The sequence below is a fragment of the Tarenaya hassleriana genome, unplaced genomic scaffold (genome assembly GCF_000463585.1).
Source record: "Tarenaya hassleriana unplaced genomic scaffold, ASM46358v1 Cleome3, whole genome shotgun sequence".
NCBI lineage: Eukaryota > Viridiplantae > Streptophyta > Magnoliopsida > Brassicales > Cleomaceae > Tarenaya > Tarenaya hassleriana.
This window is the reverse complement of record NW_010966177.1, coordinates 7,634,008-7,658,765: the sequence shown is the minus strand read 5'-3', so window position 1 is coordinate 7,658,765 and position 24,758 is coordinate 7,634,008. Positions and strand designations below refer to the sequence as shown.

At 41.2% G+C, this 24,758-nt stretch overlaps 2 protein-coding genes across 4 annotated transcripts; one reads left to right on the top strand and one right to left on the bottom strand.

Annotated features, from left to right (window-relative positions):
- The first annotated feature begins 10,408 nt into the window (after positions 1-10,408).
- LOC109116891 lies at positions 10,409-10,795 on the top strand. The gene has a single exon (XM_019203136.1). The coding sequence runs from the start codon at positions 10,409-10,411 to the stop codon at positions 10,793-10,795; it is 387 nt and encodes a 128-aa protein (XP_019058681.1).
- An 8,738-nt stretch (positions 10,796-19,533) lies between these two features.
- On the bottom strand, positions 19,534-24,659 carry LOC104819929. 3 transcript variants are annotated; one of them, XM_010550234.1, is made up of 11 exons: positions 24,427-24,659; positions 23,413-23,879; positions 23,008-23,106; positions 22,608-22,708; positions 22,446-22,517; positions 22,274-22,364; positions 21,867-21,947; positions 20,951-21,013; positions 20,710-20,832; positions 20,583-20,621; positions 19,534-19,837 (listed from the first exon to the last, which is right to left on the bottom strand). In XM_010550234.1, the coding sequence occupies exons 2-11, from the start codon at positions 23,818-23,820 to the stop codon at positions 19,709-19,711; spliced, it is 1,206 nt and encodes a 401-aa protein (XP_010548536.1). In that variant the 5' UTR covers positions 23,821-23,879; positions 24,427-24,659; the 3' UTR covers positions 19,534-19,708. The 3 variants fall into 3 exon arrangements, with proteins under 3 accessions (XP_010548536.1, XP_010548537.1, XP_010548539.1); XM_010550235.1 differs by lacking the exon at positions 24,427-24,659 and adding an exon at positions 24,023-24,106 and having other exon boundaries at positions 23,413-23,926; XM_010550237.1 differs by lacking the exon at positions 24,427-24,659 and adding an exon at positions 24,023-24,106.
- Positions 24,660-24,758: the final 99 nt, after the last annotated feature.

Sequence of the window (24,758 nt, the reverse complement as noted above, 5' to 3'; positions counted from 1 at the left end):
CTTGCCAAACCCGACGGACTGGATGTCCCAGACCGGACAGTTTGACATTTCCAGTTTGGACGGTTTGTGTTCCAGACCTAAATTTAGACCGAGAGGTCTCGGGATAGCACGAGACGCCTGGATTGATCGGTCTAATCCTTGGACCGACCGATCTAGGGTACATAATCCACTCTTCGGTTAAGTTTCGAGTTCCACATGCGGTGAGATATGTGATTCAATGACGAGGGTGACTCGTTGCGTGATTATACTGGGTAGTTTGCATGACGTTAAACGGTAGGTCGGTATGGGATCGGATGTCGCGATACGTGTGATTGTACTATGGGATATATACACGTTGTATGCTATGTGTGTAGCTTGCTCGTGTGGTGCGAGCCAAACGTGATTGTGTTTGTGGATGGTTGTGAATGCAACCATCACTGTCATGGACTTGACAGGCGTTTGAGATGCGTTTTAGCCGTGTGCGACACGACAACCAACGTCATGGATTTGATGGGCGTGGAGGCACTCCTAGTCATGGACTTGACTAGGGTATATGGTTGAACCCTATGGTGGATTCCACAAGGGTGCGATGGTATTACCTTTGTGTCATGGACTTGACATCGGTGGTCACGAGACGTGACAAGCGCATGAGACGTGCATAGTCGCATGCGATACGATGACCAACGTTATGCGAGTGACGGGCGTATGAGGCGCTCCTAATCATGCTGACTTGACTAGGATCTATGGCTAAACCCTATGGTGGACTCCATACGGGTGTGATTGTGGTTGATATGATTGTGATGGATGTTATGTGACGATGCATGTTTATTATTGTTTCATGTTGATTGTGAACCATCGTTTTAATACCTTTCTCGCTGAGAACGAGATTATCGAGTTTAACTCGGGCTACTCACTAAACAATTATGCTTAGCCCTCGTGGTTTTATATTTTTCAGATCATGAGGATTACGCCTAGTGCATCGAATGATGACGATCCGAGAGAGGTAGCATCATGTACGAGATTTATATTTCAGAACCCTGGGACTTGTATTCCCACATTTTGTACGGTTGTATTATGATTATTCGGACATGTGTTGTTTTGCGATACTGATCGCCTATATTTTCTACTGCTTACTCTGGTTTGATTAAAAATATTTTTGAATTTCGTATTTTCGCTTCCGCGGTTTATTATTTTATTGTTATATCATCCATGTGGCATAGTCCGTATACTGTACATGGGTTACGAGTGTCACAATTTTCTCTACCCAAATGGGGAGGTATGACAGGAGTAACATTATGTTACAAGATTGGTATCCTTTGTGGGTCCTAAGTTGATATAATCATCTTTTGTAATGCTCCCGTAAGTAGTTTTGGCTCTTTTGGTAATCATGGGTTCTATAGTTAAAGACAATTTTCTGTATGCAGTCGGGGACTGATTTTGTAAACACTATTTTTGGTAAATATCATAATCACATTCATACAAAAAAAAACATTTTCCATGTGAATAATTCACCTATTTGATGTTTAGATCCAAACAACATTTCCATATCTTATGATCAATGCGTTCTACCATTATATCAACTAAGATTTCACCAAAGTTAATAGCATAAAGTATAAAGATCAAACCCATGGAAAAAAACTCATAAACATCATAGATTAAGCACATGTATCCATACAAAAGTGGAGGTTCATCATCCATAACAAAAGGGTCTACCCCATAAGTAGGGTTTCAAAACAGAAAACAAAAAAAGAGACATAGAGAAGGGGAAGAAATGTTCAAGATCAACGTGGGTCTCCTCCTTCTCAATGCCTCCTTGGTCTCCAAATCTCTCTAAACTCTCATCCAGGATGTACGTGGCTAGGTCTGGACTAGCTCCCCCTTCTCTCTTCTCTTTTTTTTTTTTTATGAAAGTCCATATTAGGTTTTTTCCTCAAAATTCGGGTTTTTCCTTTTTGGGTCAGATTTAGGTCATTCGTTTTTACAATTGGGTTGCTCATTTTCTTTTCTGTGTCGCTCGTTTCCTCCTTTTTGGTTGAAAACGAGCGACCGCTCAAAATTATGACCGACCGCTCATTCTTCTCTTCCCTTTTTTCGAGCGACCACCATTAAAACGAGCGGCCCGCTCATTTTCTCTAAGCTTGGGTCTTCTCAAAATCTTCCTCTTCCGTGCTCTGCTCGTGAGAATTCCCGTAGAGTTTTCCTGAAAGGGAAGAACGAAGAAAAGAACCAACTCATTGCCATCTAACGTCCTATAATAGCTAGAATGTATAAAGAAATGGCATGACGATAGAAACCCAATGGAAAAACTATGTGATCAATAAATATAAACGAGTAACCACAAGTAGAGGCAGACCTATTTGTAAAATAATGGGTCATAGGTCCCATTTCTATAATTAATTTTTTTTATTAATTTTATAAAATATTGAATAAAATTGTATAATGCTCCATAATTATGACGTCGTGAATTCATCAACTATATCGAATCTTAGGAAATCCCAAATGAACCATAAAAATAGCTCGAAAATACTACCTTGAATCCAAATTGAGTTACCCGGAAGGATTGGACGAAAACGAGCGAAAACGGGTAAGAAAAACAGGCCAGACCGATCGGTCTAGGGGGCGAAGACCGATAGGTCTGAACAGCTAGACCGAACGGTCTGATGATGTGGACCAGGAGAAACTTGTGCACTTCTCTCTCCTTGCTGCGTCACCGCCGCAATTTTCACCTTTCTTCTGCGGCTGCCACCTCTTGCTTCGACATGCGGCCGCCTTTCTCCCCTTTGGCCACCTCCTGCTTCATTTGGGATGAGGAAAAGGGCCTAAGTCCCTTACCCCTTCGTCATTCGTCTCCCTCTCACTCTCTCACTTTCTTTCTCTCTCTTTCTCGCAAACTCTATCAAAGTCCGAAATTTTGGGCTTCGATTGGAGCTTCGATTTCAGTCGAAATCAACAAATAAACCCAGCAATCAACTCTAGGAAACTTCCCCAACAAAGCCCAAAGCTCGAATTTGAATTAGGTGAGTGTTTTGGGTTATGCCCGAAAATTGCATGAAATTGATCTTTGATTTGAGTTTCTAATGTTCTAAGGATCATTTCAAGCTATAGCATGTTGAGTTTGGTGCGAAAAATCGGAACTCGAGTATTCTGGTTTGCCTAGACTGATCGGTCCAGGCCTGGACCGTCCGTTCTAGAGTTCGCAAAATCGCGAGGAAGAAGACGACTCTAGACCGATCGGTCTAGAGGTTCCGAAGACCTAGACCGATCGGTCTAGGTTTGGCCAACGGTCAACGCGGGCTAGCTCAGATCGATCGTTCCGATCTAAAGCGTAAACGTTAGACCGATCGGTCTAGATCCTAGACCGATCGGTCTAGGCTCGTGAAATCATCCTTCAGACCGAGAGGTCTAGACCGAACGGTCTAGGCCCTAGACCGAACGATCTACGACCATTGGAACCCTGAATCTAACCGAAACATCCCCGGAATCTCATCACGGTAAGTATAACCCTCGGGACGAGTTAAATTGGTAATCCAGGATGGCCGGAACCCAGTTTAATCGTACCGAAGGAAAGAAGAATGAAACGAATAAATAAAGAGAAACACCGAAACGATAAGTCAAGACGCGTGTATAGATGAGTATTTTGAGATCTTGGTATGTATGCGTGTGATTGTGGATCCGGGTAGATGGCATGGCGTGAGACTTTACCTCGGAGGACCGGAGTAAAGTTGAGCATGTAATTGTAGTTGGGTTGAGGGGATATCCCGATAATTGCATTGTATGGGATCTCCTCTTTATGATCTTCGACCCGGGTTGGGGTTCATATTGAGGAGACGTGTTTGTGATTGATCGCCTCCGGACAGAGCTTGGAGCCGATGATACACGTGATAGTCTTGAGTGATTCGGCTATCACGGGGTTGAGAAAATCATATAGTTACGTCATAACCACGCCAACGTTCCACTAGCTATGGAGCGGGTTCGAGATTGAGTGATTCTCCCGGCAGAGACTGGCATACATTTACCCGTGACTCGGGATTGAGCGATTCTCCCGATCAGGTAATGCGGAAAGACTCTGAAAGACCTGAGCTCGGGTCTGATGAGCTTTTTCATGGCGGACGACCGACGAGAGGTTGTCAGTTGTGTACTGACTTCGCTCGACATAGTCGGTGGTAGTCTGGGGGAGGCATCTGGCGCTCTGGTATCGAGAGGTGATATCGATATCAAAGGGGATGTGTAATACCCCGATTTCCGATAAATTATTTAATTTAATTTCGGAAATAAAATAGGGTAAAAACAAGTCTAAAATATAAGATGAATGGCATAAGTATCGAATCAAAGACAAGTGGGGCAAAAACGCGTCGGAAACGTTGACAAAACAAAGGAAAAAGGGGCTAGACCGATCGGTCCAGAGGTAGACCGACCTGTCTAGAGAAAAATGGAGAAAAGATGAAAAATTAGCCTAGACCAATCGGTCCAGAATGTAGACCGATCGGTCTGCACGTTCGCAAATCAGACCGAACGGTCTAGAGCCAGACCGAACGGTCTAGGGTTTTGGGAGGAAAATGCCGAAAAACGCTGACTTTCTTCCACTTTCGACGGCAATTATTTCGCGGCATACCGACCCTACGCGCCACCAGCCGACACCCCTGTCTAGTGCGCAACACAAATGGACCCCCTGACTTGTCTTAGGACCCGAAATCTCACGAAAAATCCGTTATTTTAACCCCCAAATAGGCCAAGTCGACCATCTGTGATCAGTAATCCGAAATCCGAAAAAGAGAGACAGTGAGAGCGAGAGAAGCCGATTCAAGGCGAGACGGTCTGGGAAAAACAAAGAGGGACATTATTAGACACGTTCTGGAGAGTTTCACGACTCGAAACGACCTGAAAAGCTCACACAAGCTCGGACAAAAACACATATCGCAGAAAAACCGAGGTGAGTGGTTTGAGTTGTGTTTGTGAGATCTGATTATCATGAATAATGGTGTAGATTAGTGTTTCTACAAGAATTAAGGATTTAGGAATGATAAATAATGATTGGGTAGCAATCGGAGTCGAAATCGGACCAAAATTAGGTCAAAAATGGCGGAAATCGGGTTAGATCTCGCGGAGAAGACGAAGTTCAGGATCCAAACCGATCGGTCTAGGCCTAGACCGAACGGTCTGGGCCAACGTCATGAGCACGGTCTGAGATCCATGTAGACTGATTGGTCTACACATATAGACCGATCGGTCTAGACCAAAAACTTGAGAAAACCGAATTGGGGCAACGTGCAGTGATCAGTCTAATTCCAATGTAGACCGATCGGTCTACATACATAGACCGATCGGTCTAGACGAGTTTGTGAGATCGGTCTACCTCAAGACCGATCGGTCTTGCACTAAAAAAATTAAACCAGGTGATTAAAACACCGGACGGTCTACTCGTATACCGACCGGTCCAGGTTAAAATAAAAAGGGAAAAATCTCAAAATCGTTGGACCGTTCGGTCCACTACGTGGAGTCAGTACAGGTAATCTGAGTGGTCGTCTCTATAATAATACCGGTTGACGAAGTGGAGTCAGTATTATTATAGAGAAGGAGGGTAGAGACTAGTACCGGTAGACGAACTGAGTCAGTACTAGATGATACCGAAAGGAATGGTACCTGATGGTGCCGGTGGACGACTTGAGTCAGTACTATCAGGTATCGAAAATGTATGGATTAATGATAATGTATTAAAAAGGGTTAATGAGAAAAAGTTAAATGGATAAAAAGGAAATTCTTGTATTGAGAGATTAGTTGGCACCGTTCTCCATGAGAATGGGCTCTCCGGGCTCAACCCGAGCCGCCTCACTAAGCATTTTGCTTAGCCCTCCGTTGTTGAATTTTTCAGATCCCAAGGAGCACGAGTAGCGCACTTTGGATGGCGACGACTTTGTGAAGGCATCATTATGTACGGATAAATAATTCTATTTTGTACGTTTTGGATTGTGGAATAAGGTTCCGCGTGGAAACGGTTGTGTTTAATTATGTGTTGGACATGTTTTGTTTTCGAGAGACGTGTGATGATTTTATTCCGCTGCGTGTTTGTATTTAAAAAAAATGATTTTTAAATTCCCGTACTTTTGGTTTTATTGGTTTTCGTCTATGTGGCATATCCTGTTCACGGGATGCGGGATTCGGGTGTCGCGACTTTTGGTATCAGAGCAACGTTCTATCCACGGGAAAGAACGACTCATACCCTTAAGGTTTTCACACTGAAAAGTGTTTTTCGATAATCATTTTAAAAGAAAACTGTTTTACAAAACGCCGTACATAATGACGTTCTACTAGTCGTCGTTTGCTAAGTACAACCACGTGATGCAGTGAAATGGCGCCACGGCGCACTCGGTCAATCACGGGAGACAACAGCGTACCCAACCATGACCCCCATACTGATGGATTCAAGGAGTTCCAAGAAGAGATGAGGAATGAATTGAGGAATGAGTTGCGTGTGTTCCAAGAGGCGATGATGCAAACGCTGAGGGCTCATATCCCGCCTCCACCACCGGCGGGGGAACCGGAGCCAAGGGGGGAGGACTTACCCTCCACCACCACCTGTGGACCAATGGTCAGGGAGTATCTTCCTATCATCCGGGAATTGCGAGCCATGCATAACCCCGCGTTTCGAAGGCTCACTGAGTCCGGAAGCTGCAGAAGAGTGGCTAACTACCATTACTTGAGACTTGGAATATGTCCAATGCCCTCATCGCCACCGAGCTATGATAGCGAGCCATCACCTGGCAGGGCAGGCTCGACACTGGTGGGAGAAGGTAGTGCAGGAGATGCCCGAGGGACACCGCTTTACCTGGGAGGAGTTCAAGGGGTAATTCGAACACAAATACTACAACCACCAGGACCAGGAGCACCACTTTACGGAATTCTTGCAGCTGCAGCAAGGGAACATGACAGTTCGCGAATACAAAACGGAGTTCACTCGTTTGCTAACCTATGCAGGACATCTGGTACCTACGGAAAGCAAAAAGATCCAAAAGTTCATTGCCGGACTACGACCCTATCTTCGCAGGAAGATAGAACTCCACGAGTACCCCACGCTCGGTCGCTACATCAGCCAACTGGTGAAGGCAGAGCGAGGAGAAAAGGAAAAGAAGGAGGAGCGCATCCGAGATCGGAGCCCTTATAGGCGATTCTCTGACACCCGACCTCCGGGGAAGACCAGCCAGACAGGTCAGAGCAGCCAGTCACAGGGCAAGGGGAAAGCACCTGCTGGTGGTGCACTATCGCTACCACCACCTTACCGGGGACCACTGACCTGTTTCCGATGCCAACAGCCGGGACACTTTGCGGCCAATTGCACCACACCTACAGATGCATTGTCTATGGCCAGACAGCCGCGACCACCACCGAGGGCTGGAGCAGCCCCGAGAGTTTATGCTCTTGAGGCTGAGACAGAGGCATAGGAGGAGGAGACCAATCTCGAAGATAACGAAGCTGCCACTATCACAGGTACCCTTCACCTTTGCGATGTTGAATGCTATACATTGTTTGACACTGGGGCTACCCACAGTTTCTTGAGCTTAGAAAAAGCAAAGAAACTAAGTATGGAGCGAGTAGATACGAAGAGCAACTTTACTGTTCGCACACCATCGGGAGAGATGCTTCCGGTACACGGAACCTTACGAGGTGTATCGCTGGACATTTGTGGTCGTAACTTGGCCGTAGATCTCATAGTGGTACCGATTGTCGGTTATAGCATCATATTGGGCATGGATTGGTTGTCGAAGCACCGAGCTCAGATTGATTGTCAGAAGAGAACCATATGGTTTATGGATGCAAGCGGTGGGTTCGAATTTCGGGGAAGAGGAGCACCATCGACAAACCCCATCGTTTCGGCACTCAAGGCCGAAAAGATGATCAAAAAGGGGAATGAAGCATTTCTGGTAGTCATCACCGCTACCAATGAACTGGAACACAAATTAGAGGATACTCCGATTGTTCGAGAGTTTCCTGATGTCTTCCCCGATGACTTGCCGGGATTACCGCCAAACTGAGAGGTGGATTTCACCATTGACGTACTACTGGGTACTGAACCAATCACCAAGGTTCCGTACCGGATGGCACCGATAGAAATGGCGGAGTTGAAGGAACAGTTGAACGAATTGATGGAGAAGGGATTCATACGCCCTAGCGTCTCGCCCTGGGGAGCACCGGTGTTGTTCGTGAAGAAGAAAGATGGGAGCATGAGATTGTGCATTGACTACCGTGGACTCAACCAGGTGACTATCAAAAATTGGTACCCGTTGCCGAGAATTGATGAGCTGCTAGATCAATTTTAGGGAGCTAAATGGTTCTCAAAGATCGATCTGCGATCAGGATACCACCAAATTCGGGTTAAGGCCGAGGATATACAAAAGACGGCGTTCCGAATTCGATATGGACACTTTGAGTTTGTGGTCATGCCATTTGGACTCACGAATGCCCCCGCAGTATTTATGCAGCTGATGAATCGCATCTTCATGGATTACTTAGATGAGTTTGTCATCATATTCATCGATGACATTCTTATCTATTCGCCAGACCCCCAGACTCATGAGGATCACTTGCGGAAAACACTGTGGAGGTTAAGGGAGAACAAGTTGTATGCGAAGTTTAGCAAGTGTAGCTTCTGGTTACAGGAGATTGGATTTCTAGGACATGTGGTATCCGCTTAGGGAATCCAGGTAGATCCGGCTAAGATCGAGGCAGTCATAGACTGGAAGCCCCCAACCTCTGCAACCGAAATTAGGAGCTTCCTCGGTCTCGACCGAAGGTTTGTGGAAGGTTTTGCTAAGATAGCCCGACCCATGACGAAGCTCACCGGGAAAAACATTAAGTTTGAATGGACCACAGAGTGCGAGGAAAGCTTCCAAGAACTGAAACAGAGACTTTCCACAGCACCGATCTTGGCATTGTCGCGTTCGGGATTACCATACGAGGTTTACACTGATGCCTCCAAACAGGGAGTAGGATGTGTGTTGATCCGAGAGGGACATGTCATCGCCTATGCATCGAGGTAATTGAAAAAGCATGAGGAAAACTAGGACATGAAATTAGCAGCGGTAGTGCATGCTTTAAAAATCTGGAGGTCCTACCTATACGGGGAAAAAGTTAAGCTTAATACGGATCACAAGAGCTTGACATATGTAATCACTCAGAAAGACTTGAACCTAAGACAACGGCGATGGTTAGAACTCATTGCCGACTATGATCTGGAGATTTCTTATCACCCGAAAAAGGCTAACGTAGTAGCTGATGTCCTCAGTCGGAAGAAGATTCTATCTGTCATCCGTGCCATGACGTCGTCCCGCGTCAATGCTTCCGAATTGGTAGCTATGCTGGGACATTTGACCTTGACACCGGAGGAACCGACACCGACCTTTGCAGAACGAGCGGTCGCTGCACAGCGTAACGATCTTTTGCTTGTTCGATACATGGATGGTATAGAAGAGTACGGCCGTAAGGGATACCGTATCGATGAGAAGGGAGCATTGCGACTGGGTAACCGACTATGTGTGCCAGACGACCAGGTGTTGAGACGGGAGATATTACCGGAGGCACATCAGTCCAGACTAGCTATACATCCCGGGGCGAGTAAAATATACTAAGGATTACGACGGTGGTACACCTGGCCAGGAATCAAGAGGGATATAGCTGAATTTGTAGCAAGATCCTTACCTGTTAGCAAGTGAAAGCGGAACGACATATGCCAGGTGGTAAACTACAACCGTTGGAGATTCCGGAATGGAAATGGGATTCCATCGCGATGGATTTTGTGGTTGGGTTACCGCTTACTCCAAGTAAGAAAAATATCGTTTGGGTAGTTGTGGACCGATTAACGAAATCCACTCACTTCGTCCCTATTAGACAGGAGTACACGATCGAGCGATTGGCACAAATATATGTCGATGAGATTATACGGCTGCATGGAGTGCCAAATGAAATCATATCCGATTGAGATGCTCGATTTACATCTCGTCTATGGAAGGCTATACAGGGAGCGTTGGGTATAAAGTTGAAGATGAGCACAGCGTATCACCCCCAGACTGACGGCCAGTCGGAACGAACCATCGAAACTGTGGAGGACATGCTCCGAGCATGTGTACTAGAGTGAGGAGTTCTGTGGGATCGGTACATGACGTTGTGTGAATTCGCATACAACAACAGATCACGCGAGTATTGGGGTATCACCGTATGAGGCACTGTATGGAAGGCCATGCAAGATGCCACTATGCTGGACCGAGATCGGCGAACGCAGAACATTCGGACCTGAAATCGTTGAAGAGACGACGGAAGTGATTCGGAAGATTCGCGCTAACATGAAGACCGCACAAGACCGACAGAAATCTTATGCGGATGAGAGAGGTAGGACTTCACTCTGGAAGTAGGAGACCAAGTCTTCCTTCGAGTCCAGGCAATGCGAGGGCATGCGAGGTTTGGACAAGGTGGGAAACTGAACCCGAGATACATCGAACCCTACCCGGTGATTGCAAAAGTAGGAGCTGTAGCGTATCGTCTTGGACTACTATCAGAGTTGGGAAACGTGCATGACGTATTCCACGTATCAATGTTGCGGAAGTATGTGGCAGATCCTTCCCATGTGATACAACTGCAGGAATTGGAGTTCACCAGTGCTATGCGTTTTCGGGACGAACCGCTACAGATCGTTGACCGGAAAGTCAAGAAGGTACGAACCAAAGAAGTACCGCTCGTCAAAGTGGTATGGAGAAGTCAAGGGGTTTCCGACATGTCATGGGAATCCGAGGAAGAGATGCGTAATACTTATCCCCATCTGTTTGTTTAAGTGTTGTAACCGACCGAATAAGCACGATTGTACTGTAATGAATCGTTATGGAACTTAATGAAGGTTTTCAAATGGATTATGCATATTCAGAATTCGAGGACGAATTCATTTTAAGGGGGGAGGATTTGTAATACCCCGATTTCCGATAAATTATTTAATTTAATTTCGGAAATAAAATAGGGTAAAAACAAGTCTAAAATATAAGATGAATGGCATAAGTAACGAATCAAAGACAAGTGGGGCTAAAACGCGTCGGAAACGTTGAAAAAACAAAGGAAGAAGGGGCTAGACCGATCGGTCCAGAGGTAGATCGACCAGTCTAGAGAAAAATGGAGAAAAGATGAAAAATTAACCTAGACTGATCGGTCCAGAGTGTAAACCGATCGGTCTGCACGTTCGCAAGTCAGACCGAACGGTCTAGAGCCAGACCGAACGGTCTAGGGTCTGGGAAGGAAAATACCGAAAAACGCTGACTTTCTTCCACTTTCGACCGCAATTATTTCGCGGCATACCGACCCTACGCGCCACCAGCCGACACCCCTGTCTAGTGCGCGACACAAATGGACCCCCTGACCTGTCTTAGGACCCAAAATCTCGCGGAAAATCCGTTATTTTAACCCCCCAATAGGCCAAGTCGACCATCTGTGATCAGAAATCCGAAATCCGAAAAAGAGAGAAAGTGAGAGCGAGAGAAGCCGATTCAAGGCGAGACGGTCTGGGGAAAACAAAGAGGGACATTATTAGACACGTTCTGGAGAGTTTCACGACACGAAACGACCTGAAAAGCTCACACAAGCTCGGACAAAAACACATATCGCAGAAAAACCGAGGTGAGTGGTTTGAGTTGTGTTTGCAAGATCTGATTATCATGAATAATGGTGTAGATTAGTGTTTCTACAAGAATTAAGGGTTTAGGAATGATAAATAATGATTGGGTAGCAATCGAAGTCGAAATCGGACCAAAATTGGGTAAAAAATGGCGGAAATCGGGTTAGATCTCGCAGAGAAGACAAAGTTCAGGACCCAGACTAATCGGTCTAGGCCTAGACCGAACGGTCTGGGCCAACGTCATGAGCACGGTCTGAGATCCACGTAGACCGATTGGTCTACACATATAGACCGATCGGTCTAGACCAAAAACTTGAGAAAATCGAATTGGGGCGACGTGCAGTGATCGGTCTAATTCCAATGTAGACCGATCGGTCTACATACATAGACCGATCGGTCTAGACGAGATTTTTAAGGGAATCAGACCGGTACAGGGAAAAGGGATGAAAACCGAAAAAAAAAGGGTGTAGACCGATTGGCTGTAACCCCGACTATAGGTCCAACGGATCAAGTTATGGTAAAGGAATTAAGTTGTGATCAAATGAAAAATGATAAAAACAAGTATGTTAAACGAATGTACAATATATGGATGAATATAAAATGGGAGAATTGAACCACAAGCTGATGAGAGTATGAAGGATTAATCCAAGAGAAAAACTCGGAAATAGTAATAAGGAAATAAGAGGGTAAATAATTGTATGGGAATGCATGTGATGCACCCGTGGAGATGATTTGACGGCACCGGTATTACTAATAGACCTGATGGGTCGAGCTATGACTTGTATACATGTCTTGGACTGGTGCTACCAGATCCGTGTGCTATCCTATGCGTGTGATGCGCGTAGAGACGATTTGACGGTTACGTCCAATGACTTATCATCTGGACTGTTTGTGCTTGATGCATGCGTTATACACGGTGATATGAGATGTTTGAGCATGTATATATATTACTATGTGTATATCGTTGCTTGTGCTTGGCCATTTGCAATTTGAGTATGATCTTCGGGTTTAACCTGAAGTACTCACTAAGCATGTAGCTTATGGACGTTGTTATGGAATGTTTCAGACTCGAAGCAGTTTTGGCAGCGGCAGGACGAGGGTACTGGTGACGCGTGAGGATTTTCTGGATCATGTACCTTTCTTTTCTTGTACTTATGTTGGTTTGTTACTAGCGGTGACTCAACCTTGTTTTATATCATGTTCACCGTCTTTGTAGTATGGTGTGTATACTACGGTACGTGGGTTTGTGTTGTGTAAAACTACTTTGCGCTGCGTATGTATAATATAAATGTTTTTAAAAATTCCCGCGATTTTGATATATGGTTTGAGTTTAATATATGGTTTGAGAGTCCATGTGGCGCAACTCGTGAGCGGAACACGGGTTACGTGTGTCACAATAATAAATTGGAAAAATTTGCATAAATATACAAAAAAAAACGCCTTCGCATTCTATACTTCTACTATTATAATTTTTGTATTCTATACTTTTTTAAGTTAAATGACCATCACACCTTTCTATATTATTATAACATACAGATTTCCTGCATTTATAAAAGAACACTTGCATGAATTTCGTTTTCCTCCACATACATGAAAAAACGCTTATATGTATTTTGTTTTCTTATATAAGTATAGAAAAACACTTGCATGGATTTCGTGAAAAACCACTTGCAGGTTAGCAGGTGCGACAGGTGTCGTAGTTGACCTACCGCAAGCTGTAGGTGTCGAAGAAGACCTGCCACAGGTCATCTGGCAGACCATAGGTCATCCGCCGTAGGCTGTAGGTCATTTACCGCAGAGCGTAGGTCATTTTTCACAGACGGCATGTCATCTTCTATAGTTTTCTTTTACAGATAATTCATCAAACACCTTATGTCCATACAAAAGAAAGATCAGAATATCACATACAAAGAAATCAAGCAGAAGAATATTTGAATAGATTAGACAAACTTTAACAAATAGAGGAGATAGAGAAAGTGTTGGAAAAATAAGATCAAATAGCAAAACATTCCGATTTTTAAAAGATAGATTGTCATCAAAAAAACACTTGCACGAATTTCTTTTTTCTCCACATACATGAAAAAACGCATATATGGATTTTGTTTTCTTATATAAGTATAGAAAAACACTTGCATGGGCTTTGTGAAAAAACACTTGTAGGTTAGTAGGTGCAACAGGTGCCGTAGGTGACCTACCGCAAGCTGTAGATGCCGAAGATAATCTGCCATAGGCTGCAGGTCATCTGGCAGACCGTAGGTCATCTGCCATAGGTCGTAGGTCATTTACCACAGAGCATAGATTATTTTTCACAGACGGCAGGTCATTTTCTACAGTTTTCTTTTACAGACATCTCATCAAACACCTTATGTGCATACAAAAAATAATCAAAATATCACAGAAAAGAAATCAACCAGAAGACTATTTGAATAGATTAGACAAACAGTAAGAAATAGAGGAGATAGAGAAAATGTTAGAAAAAAAAAAGATCAAATAGCAAAATGTTCCGATTTCTAAAAGATAGATTGGTACGAAAAAATACTTGCATGAATTTCGTTTTCCTCCAAATACATGAAAAAATGCTTATATGGATTTTGTTTTCTTATATAAGTATAGAAAAACACGTGCATGAGTTTCGTGAAAAAACACTTGTAGGTCAGCAGGTCATCAGGCTGCATGTCGTAGGCGACATACGTGTCGTAAGTCACCTGCGACATGTCACAGATGACCTGCCGTATGTCGCAGGTACCCTGTCGTAGGCCGCAAGTCATATACTAGAACCTGCCACCGTTTTCTATTTCAGAAATTTCATCAAACACCTTGTGTGTAGAAAATAGAATGATCATATGAATACCACAGAAAAAGAAATCAAGCAGAAGAATATTTGGTTGATGAGATAAATTGTAAGAAATAGAGAAAATATTAGAGAAAACAGAAGGACAAATCTCAAAACGCACTAATTTCTAAAAGAGAGATTATCAACATAATCGCAGAAAGATATAGTCGAGAAGATTTGGTCCAACCAGCAAAAGGATCGAGAGAATGGGTAAAAGGATAGGGTCGTAGTTACCGTTAATTATTTGGTCGCGTTTGCATTATGTTCAACGGTCGTAATTATAGTTAATTATCTAGTCGTATTTGTATTATATTCGTAGTATAATCATGGTCGTAATTATCTGATCGTAGTCATAGTTATATGGTCATAGAGAAATCACGGTCGCAATTATCTGGTTGTAGTCGTAGTTATCTAATGGTAGTGAAATCACAGTCATAATTATCTAGTCGTAATCTTAGTTATATGGTCGTAATGAAATCATGGTCGCAATTATCTAGTCGTATTCGTAGTTATCTAGTCGTAGTGAAATCACGATCATAATTATCTAGTCATAGTCATAGTTATATGGTCGTAGTTAAATCATGGTCGCAATTATCTGGTCGTAATCGTAGTTATCTAGTCGTAATCAAATCACAGTCGTAATTATTTGGTCGTAGTCGTAGTTATTTGGTCGTAGTGAAATCACAGTCGCATGCCGCAGGTCGCAGGTCCGCAGGTCGCAAGTGCGACAATCCACAGGTCGCAGGTCTGTAGGTCCGCAGTCGCAGGTGCGACGAGCCGCAGGTCGCAGGTACTGCAGTTGACCTGCCAGATGCCGCAAGTGACCTACCGCAGGCCAAATGATCTGTTGTAGGACGTATGTGCCGCCGGTACCGTAGATGATCTACTGCAGGTGTCGTAGGTCACAAGTGCCACAGGTACCGCAGTTGACCTGTCAGGTGCCGCAAGTGATCTACCTAGGTCAAGTGACCTGCTGCAGACCGCAGGTCATTTGCGGTATATCACAGGTCATCTGCCAGACCATAGGTCATTTAACGCAGAGCACATGTCATTTTTCACAGATCGCAGGTCATCTGCCGTAGTTGTCTGGTGCAGACATTTCATCAAACACCTTATGTACATACAAAAAAAATCAACGAGAAGAGTATTTGAATAGATTAGATAAATTATATAAAAAATAGAGGAGATAGAGAAAATATTGGAGAAAAAGGAAGATCAAATACCAAAACTTATCGATTTTAAAAGATAGATTATCACACAATCGTAGAGAAATATGTAAAGGGTAGTTTGGGTATTTAGAAAAAAAAATATAGTATACAAAAGTTGTTTTTTTGTAAGATTTATAAATTTCGTTTTTGTTTGGGTACATTCTAGGGGTGGGCAAAAATCCCCGGATTTCGAGTACCCGACCCGACCCGAAGGTCGGGTACTCGAAAATTAGGGTATCCGAGCGAATGAGACATGAGATCGGGTATTGGTATTAGAATACCCGAATTTTCGGGTTCGGGTTCAGGTAATGGTTATTATCTCACGGGTACCCTCGGGTACCCGGATAATAAAAAAATATGTTTTAAATTTTAGATTTTTTATTAGATTTTATGTTATTTTATTTAATATTAATGATTATATAGATATTATTGGGATATATCTTTGATGTATTTTTTTAAAATAAAGTTATTTTAGATATAAATACAATTTAAATTTATTTTGAATGATTTTGTGTATGTATATATAAATATATTTAAAAATAATAATTGAAAAAATTACAAATATTTGGGTTCGGGTATCCTCGGGTATCCGAAAATTATCTCACGGGTTTTCGAATTCGGGTACTCGATTTTACGGGTATGAGATCGGGTAATAAAACATGTAACCCGAGATGTTCGGGTTCGGGTTCGGGTACCCTCAAATTTCCGGGTACCCGACCCGTGCCCACCCCTAATACATTCTGCCAACTACCCCTAATAAATTCTTCTACCGTTTTTAATAGTTGACATTGTAAATAATTTTTTATTTTAAAATAATTATCATTTTAGATTTTCTAGATAATTTCCAATTTTATCTTTAACTAAAACTAATCAATTTCAATAAATTTAATAAATATTAATTATATTTCAGTTTTAAATATGGTATAGATTACTTTTTTACAGTTTTTTTTTTTAAATCGTGGAAAAATTAAAACGTTAATTATTATAAAACGGAATACCACGTAATAAAATTATTGACCCAATTTAAAACTTTTCTTAGGTACGCCACGAGTATTCGAATAAATTTTAATATATATTTATATACACCCTATTATATAATATTTCATCGTAATGAATTTGTAGCAAAATGTAAAGAAGCTATTAACGTATATTTTACGGATTTGTTTCTTTCCTTATTTATAGTAGTGTTGTTGATATTTTTCTGTTGTAAGATAAGATTTCATTCTTATCTCTTGCTCTGTATATATATGGAAGCGTACAAAGTGAATAAAGTATCACAAATTTCCCCTTTACTTTTCTAAACGTATTAGAAGCATTCTCGTGTGAGTGGTATATAAATTCATACGTGGGTTATTAATAGAGGATCATAGTATTCGTAAATCTCTCGTCACTATCTCTCGTTCGCTCTCTTCATTATCCATGTTTTCTTCAATATTCTGAGATTGCAACAGACACTTTTGATCTTCCACTTCTTTTGATCATTCCATTTCTTCAATCTCTTTTCGTTCTCTCATCGATTATATTCCTTGTTTCCTTTGATTTTTTTTTAATTACATTGAGTTTCGATTGGTTTCTCTGAATTCTTGTTGGAAATGGAGGAACATGGAGGAGGAGGAGATGTTGACGATGACTATGAATTCACCTACCAGTTGTTAACGAAATTCCGTACATGAAAGTTTACCATTTTCTTTCAGTTGATCATCGATCTGATTTTTCATATTCGTTTTCATATTCGTTTTGCCGAGATCGAGGAAGCATGAGCTCATTGAAGTTGGAAAGTGAAAACTCGATTGTTGGGGATTTTATATTAGTTCGATCGTATGTCATGAATTAATAACTCAAATTCTTTATGTAAATGTAAATGTGTGAGAAGAAAGATACAACAATTTTTAACGTGTAAAATCTTCTTTGTGTTAGGAATAAAAAGTACAGGACCGTAATTTACCCAAAAATTCTGTATAACTAAATTACAACGTCTATACAACTTCTCGTATGCATGAAACATAACCTGAGGTTATATAATATACATGATAATATTCTAACCTCAATACACCAAAAGAACACAACTTAATAAGTTGTAATTTAGACAGCAAGTTAAATTCTGATTGCACCAATCAATGAGAAATCTCATTTTACATTTTACACCTTAAACCTTACAGATCAAAGAACAAAAGGTCTAAGATAAACATCTAATTTTCACCTCAATCGGGGAAGAATCCACCGGCTAATGTTCAAAACAATCAGATCTATCATGGTTTGGTACCCTTAGAGTCTTAGATGAACAATTTCAGCAAAAACTCTGTTTCTTCAATTCTAACCGTTAAAATCAAATTCCAACTGTTCAGAATTAAAAACAAAGAATGTAGAATCTTTCCATAAAATTTCAGACCGGCCAATAAAGAACAAAGATTGTAGAAGAGTGTACCATGAGATAATGGTACCCGATCGATCGTTTGATCAAGATCGCACAAAACTATATTTCTCTATCTTCTCCCTTTCTCTCTTTCTCTTGTGTTTCATCTTTTTTGTTGCTCTAATTCTTCTTAGTTAACTCCCAAACCCCTCTATTTATAAGAGATCTAGCGCCATTTAATGGAGGTGACTAACTATTAATAACAATTTGTCCACCTCTTTTAATTTGTCCACATGAGAAGAATTCAAAATATCGATGATATATTGTAACCATCCCATGGTTCTCTCTTTTGTGGTCGCCGTAACCGCCTCCGTCTATTCCTTTTCTCTGTTCATTATATTTTGTTTCATCGTTTTTCAATGATCCAAATCTTCATCCATTATTTATTATGATCGTGTTCATTCCGATTATAATTCTTTTTTGTGGTGATCGAACGGTGGAAATGGCTGAAGAGTGCTTTGTTATTCCATTGAATGGTTATGTTCGGTTTGATATGGTTGAAATAATATTTGTCTAAGATGCTGAATGTCAAGAGTATATTGTTCGGTTTAGAGTTGGTTAAGTGATTCACTTTTTTCATTTTAGTTTGATATAATTTTGAATTCAAATTTCCCACTCTACATTTTGTCTATATAAAATTTTTGCTGATTTATGAAATCCCAAATTTCCTCCATTTTTTTTTTTTTTGAGTTTTCTTGTTTTGTTCTACCCTTGTGAATCTTTGACAATTGATATTAGAATTTCAATACATTTTGGATTTAGATGAACTTTGGAATTAGTTGAAGGTGTATTGATATTTTGTTAGGATTTTAAAATTATTTATGACTGATTCAACAGATGATGGGCTAAAATCCAATTTTAGTGTAATACATTTCGGATCGCTAAATACCAGACCCCACATGCCACAAAACCATGTATAAAAATTTAATACCTAATGTTTTGGATACATCCAGGTATCCTAATTTTTCCGGATACTTGATCGATATTATTTAACCTGTAAATGAATTGAATTTAATATAAAAACTTTATATATATATATATATATAATCTTTTAAAAACTAGAATTCAAATTAAATATAAAATAATCTAAAATTTGAATTTTTTTAAAAATAAATTTGTTTGAAAATAAAAACGTAATTGAATTCTTATATAAAAAAAATTCAAACGAATATAACTTTTCTAAAAATGAATGTACTAAAAATAATCGAATTTCACAACCGTAACTAAATCTGAAATGTCCGTCCACCCCATTCCACGTCTTGAAGTTAGAACTACCTGCCGTTTTCAGATCCAAGGAACGACGCCCTGTCCTCCCAAATGGCCTCACAGTTGATGATTGCATTGATGTGTAACACAATATGAAACGGTGGTAAAATGTACTACATGACGTATTATGCATAACCATACAAAACATAATAATATATATATATATATATATGTGTATGTATATTACGGGTGTGTTCATGCCAATCTCATAATAAGTATGTTCTAAGACCAAAGCTGAATGGCAAAAACATGTACTTGCAAGAGTATTATCGGGCGGTGAATAAGTTACAGTAAGATGGTCCCGAATCTGAATCCGAATCCAAATTCGAAACCGAAGAACGAATGAGAGGATTGAATACAACACCTTAAACCTCAGTGTAATTGGGGAAGATATGAATCAATCGATCCAAAGTTTCGGGATTGAACTTCCTCGCGAATAAGTAGCACGGCCGATACTCTCCTTTCCACAAGCATGCCTTGAGCGTTGTTTGTTTCTACATAGAATGGTAGCGAAATTCTGGGGTTAATTCGAGTTCATGAATGAGGAGAAAAATTCCTCGTAAAATAAACCAACTTAGGTGTAGTAATGAGACCCCGCCCAATCCACAAGTCCGAGTATCCAAAATTTCGGATTATCGTCCATGGCAGACGAGTATGGGTCCATTACAAGCGAAACCCAACCTTCGAGTTCGGGTTTCAACTGAAAAATGGCCATACCCATGGGTAACCGAAGCGAAGGGAGAGGGGATAGGATGGGGGGACGTGAGGGCGAGGCGAGGTTGTGAGGGGGCGAAATCCGAGGGGACAAAAGGTCAAGACGAGCAGTGAGGTGGAGAGAGTTTTGGGTGATTTTAAAATCAGGGTTCTAAGACTAAGGATTCTAAAATTAGGGCATCATAATTTCGTGGAGAGAGTGGAGGGTGACCTTGCCCCTCGCCTCGCCTCCACCTCGCCAATTGATTCTAGATACGTCTTTTTTATCCCTTCTCGTGACCTCGCCCCTCTTTTCTCGTCATTCCTCACTCCACCACGACCTCGCCCCCTCTCCGGTCGGGTACCGAGCCATCACCACGACTGAGAATACCCGAACCTCGCAAGGCCGAGGTCAACCGTCTGGTGCACTGAGAAATTTGGGTACCCCAACCCATTCTCACCCTAAAACCAGGGATCAGTTTGGATACTCCTGATTCATCATAGGAGGTTTATTTTGACATTAACAAGTCAAGGTTTGAATCTTACCTGTAAATCGCTTGTGACGTGCAAAGAATGACGAATGGACTGTGACCAAGTTAAAAACAATACTCAAGATTGTGCGAGACATGAGAAAATATAGTAACCAGACATAAGACAGATCATAGAAAGGAACCTTGATTGTCTTGATGAGGTTGTAAGTAATGTCTTTGGCACCGTATGTTTTCGGATGCCATTTGCCTTCGGACCAGTCAACGTGTGTCACTGACCAGTTGGCTATTCTGCCCGGATCAATCATCTGGAGGAAAGATGTCGGCAATGGAGAAAATTGTGAAGCGGATAAGCTAAACGATCAGTTAAAAAGACAAAGAGGATAAAGGAAACGAAGATATATAAAAGCAAGAAGTTGTACGGACATTGAAGACAGTCGGGAAATAGTGTTCATCTGCGTAACAGTTGCGTCCACCGTCCATATGTGGCTGAAGTAAACAAAAAAATAACCGTGTTAGTGAACGCAAAGGCGAGTGCACGTGATAAGAATCTATATAATCGAGTTATGCCACATTATAAACTGAGAAGAACACAAACAAGAACTCTATAGAAATTACATGCAGGTTCACTATGAGATCCAATCGGTATGATCCATTAAAATGTGAATAAGAAAATATGGTGGACATGGGTCGCAGGTCAGGTACCCGCGTTTTTTAAGATATCTGTCTTCGTTTTCGTTTTCGCGGGTTTTATAGAAATGCTATCTTTGTCTTTGTCTCGCAACATCCGGGTATCCGCCTAACGGGTACCCATGACTAAAAGATGGGTTACCCACGAATACCCGTGCCCGTATGTACAACATTCATCAATCGAAAATTAAACCAAATATCCAATAAAATCATACATACTTTGATCTAAAAAAACATTTAAAGTTTGAGAATTCTTAAAATATGAGAATATGCATAGATTCCTAGAAAGTTTTTCAAAAATACAAAATAATTTTGAGGGGTTAGAATGATAATAGAAACATTATAAAACTCTAGGTATTTTGGTAAATAGTTTAGAAGTATAAAGATAATTTTGTCTTTTTCATATATATATGAGTATCCATGGATGCCCATTCTCTAAATATTCGTAACCCGAACCCGTCATACGGGTTTTTCACCTTCTAAGTTCTAATACTCGTTTTCGTTTTCATTGAATGTCGAGTACTCTCTTTTCAGGCACCCGCGAGATCGGATACCCACAAACCCACCGCATATAACGGATTTAAATGCCCAGCCATAAGAGAAATCATGGTCCAAATCTGAAATGAAGTTTTATAACAGGAAATAAACTTACCCTGCAATAAAGCTTGAATTTTGAGTAGTACAGGCTATCGGCCATGACAACTACAGCATGTTTCCTCTTCATGGAGAACCACTGATATGCATGAAACAAAACTAGAGAAGTTACAAGAAGTTTCAAGATTTCAAGGCAAACATGAACGGGAAATTCAAAAGGAAATATAATCATTGGGTGACTATGTCTCGTAGGTTCGGAACTGAATTCTTTCCTTGCAAAATCTCGTATTATGGAGATCCAATCAACTCATTATGGGTTGATTCTCTTTAACTACGTTTTTCAATAATGTATGCTTGAATCATTTTTCACGTTTCTCTTTCCGTAGAAGTTTTCAAGTCCATCTTCATCAACTTCTATATTTTGGATATTTCCAGATGCATTCGGTCTCACAACATAACACATACCTGTGAGCCCTTCCGGAAATCCTTCTTTTCAACCTCAGGCAGCATATGTTCTGAATACCGGCCATTTCCGTGTGGACCAGGATCCTCAAAACTGTTATGACATACAACATATGTTAAACAATGGAGAAGGAAAAACAAAAGCAAGATGATAAATAATGTAGATCCAGCTTACCAATCGATGAAGCTAACATTTGAGAAGACCAAATAATCGTACACATAGTTAAAGTTGTAAAGCGGTATGCAGCTGTCGGGTGACAAAAGAGAAAGAACTTGTCAAGTACTTCGTCAAATCCTCTATCATGATTATCAAGAAATACAATGATCCAATCCTCACCTATCGGATAGCAATACGAAGTGCTGATTATCGGAATCTAGAAGAGCATGAGCTAATAGCCTTCTCTCTGCGTCAACCATCGAAATCTGACCCCAGGCCACCTATACAGACCATTAATGTTTTTGAAATTTAAAAAAAGATCATATATACAAGAAGTTTGAAACCATAATATGATACAGGCGGGCACTTATGATTAACTTTACTCATGATAATATTCGGTATGAAGATGAAACAGCTTAAGCATCTAGCCATGGATGCACATCATGTTTATAGAATTCTATATAGAGGTATGAGTTAATGATTAGTGAATCATTTCTATTAATATGAAAGTATATCTGCTTCTCCTTCACATGTTCTACAAACATAAGTTGCAGTTTTATATAAAACAAACTCCATTTACCTTATCACTGTGAATATCTCGACCAACAAAATAGCTGCTTGTGTGTACCGGCTTTGCCTTCGATGCGTGCACATAAATAGAAAACTTGTTCTCGTGTCCCTGGATGAAGAACAAGAGCCACCATTACTCTGATAAAAGCGGAATAATAGAGATATTTGCCATGTTGTGTGTGACCACACCTAGAAAGATATTGCATTTAGGCACGATGATTAAATTTAACACAATTTGAAATATGAATGATAGGTCCGTGTCTATAAGTCAGTCGTTTGGTATGATGGTAAAACCTAAGCAGATTCGTATTACCACTATCTAACTTAAAATTTGAAATAGTATCCACAAAGTTCCAACTCTAGAACAATTGAAGGATCTGCTCAAAGCATCGAGAAAAGTCCAGTAAAAACTTACACGGAAAAACCTTTCCCAGAGCGGCTCAAAGGGTAGTGTCCCGGGAGTTAAGAACATGAAGGCGATTTTCGGGTTTGCTGGTTGAGAGTCGGGCAGATTCAGAATTTCACTCATCACAACCTGAGCGGCAGCCTCAGGATCTGTCAATTCCCTCGAAGGTACAAACAAAAACTGTTGGTACATCGTACAACCGGGACTGGAAAACATATAGCAGGTCAGAGAATTCCTTGGAGGATGTATGTACGCAGTGATCAGAACGACGGTCACCAAAACGACCAGGATGATTATCCATCTCGGGCCCTTAAAATGGGGCCTTTGTCGAGATTCTGACATAACAGGATTATCTCTCATGCCAAACCACCACGCAAAGGTTGTCTTCGTTTGTTGTGTCAAGCCATCTGCGAGCATCACATGTATCGAACCTGTCTTCTTCCTCTTATTTTATCATCTAGCAATTTCTGGACTCCCTGAACAAAAGTAAAAACCTTCAATCGAAACCAAGCTTATGGAGAACCTGAATCAAACATTCGAAGTGTGAAACCGTCAATCAAATTTTCTAGAAATCCTGTCCAAATTTACCAGAAGTATCATCGTGTACTCATAGTCATACCACTACATGAAGAAATATTCAATCCAAGTCTTCAAATGACGGATTTTCTTCGAACATAACTGCAAAATAACTGGGTGACACCACCTTATCCGAGAACAACGAAAACACAAACAGAATCCACCGTTACTTGCAGCTTTGGACACAAAACATGACACCAAGCTGTCCGACAGAACCAAAACAAAAGGCAAATTTTATGCCGACACGCGTGCCTGAGATCGTCATCATCGAAACCATCAGAGATAAGAACAGGCAAACGAGAAGACAATCAAACTAATGCACTCAGAACCAGACGGACCCGTATCAGCTTCCGACATCGAAAGGCAGGGAACAAAACAAACGATTTCGGAAAAGAGAGAAGAAAATCGGCTCCTCCGAGTAATAAAAGATCGAGAATCAAGCTTTACCGATAAGCCAAAGCCGCCGCGTAAAGGAAGCCGAGATTATGAACGGTTACAGACAGCGATTAAGCTGAGCCGACAAAGAATCTCTGTCTCTATCGGAGAGGTTGAAGATCGAAGACTCTTAGAAAAGATGAACTGAGGAATTTGGGATCTCTCTCTCTCCCCCCGAAAGCTTTGTGTCAGTGGTGTCTCTCACAGCAGCACTCGAAAGTCGAAACGGTCAGTGTAGCTCGAGGAACGGTGTGTGTTTTTTTTTATGGCCTTTTTTTATTAACTTGAAATAATTTTTAATAAATATTGGATCGTTGTTAATTTAATTAATATAAGAGTATTTT

Bases quoted from the DNA above. Each gene is read 5' to 3' on its own strand.
- LOC109116891 (XM_019203136.1), top strand. From the start codon at position 10,409: ATGCGAGGGCATGCGAGGTTTGGACAAGGTGGGAAACTGAACCCGAGA.
- LOC104819929 (XM_010550234.1), bottom strand. From the start codon at position 23,820: ATGCTCGCAGATGGCTTGACACAACAAACGAAGACAACCTTTGCGTGG. The intron at 22,709-23,007 runs GTAAATGGAGTT...TGGTCTGTATAG, and splicing joins GAGATATTCACAGTGATAAG to GTGGCCTGGGGTCAGATTTC. The intron at 22,365-22,445 runs GTAAGCTGGATC...ATGTCATAACAG, and splicing joins AATGTTAGCTTCATCGATTG to TTTTGAGGATCCTGGTCCAC.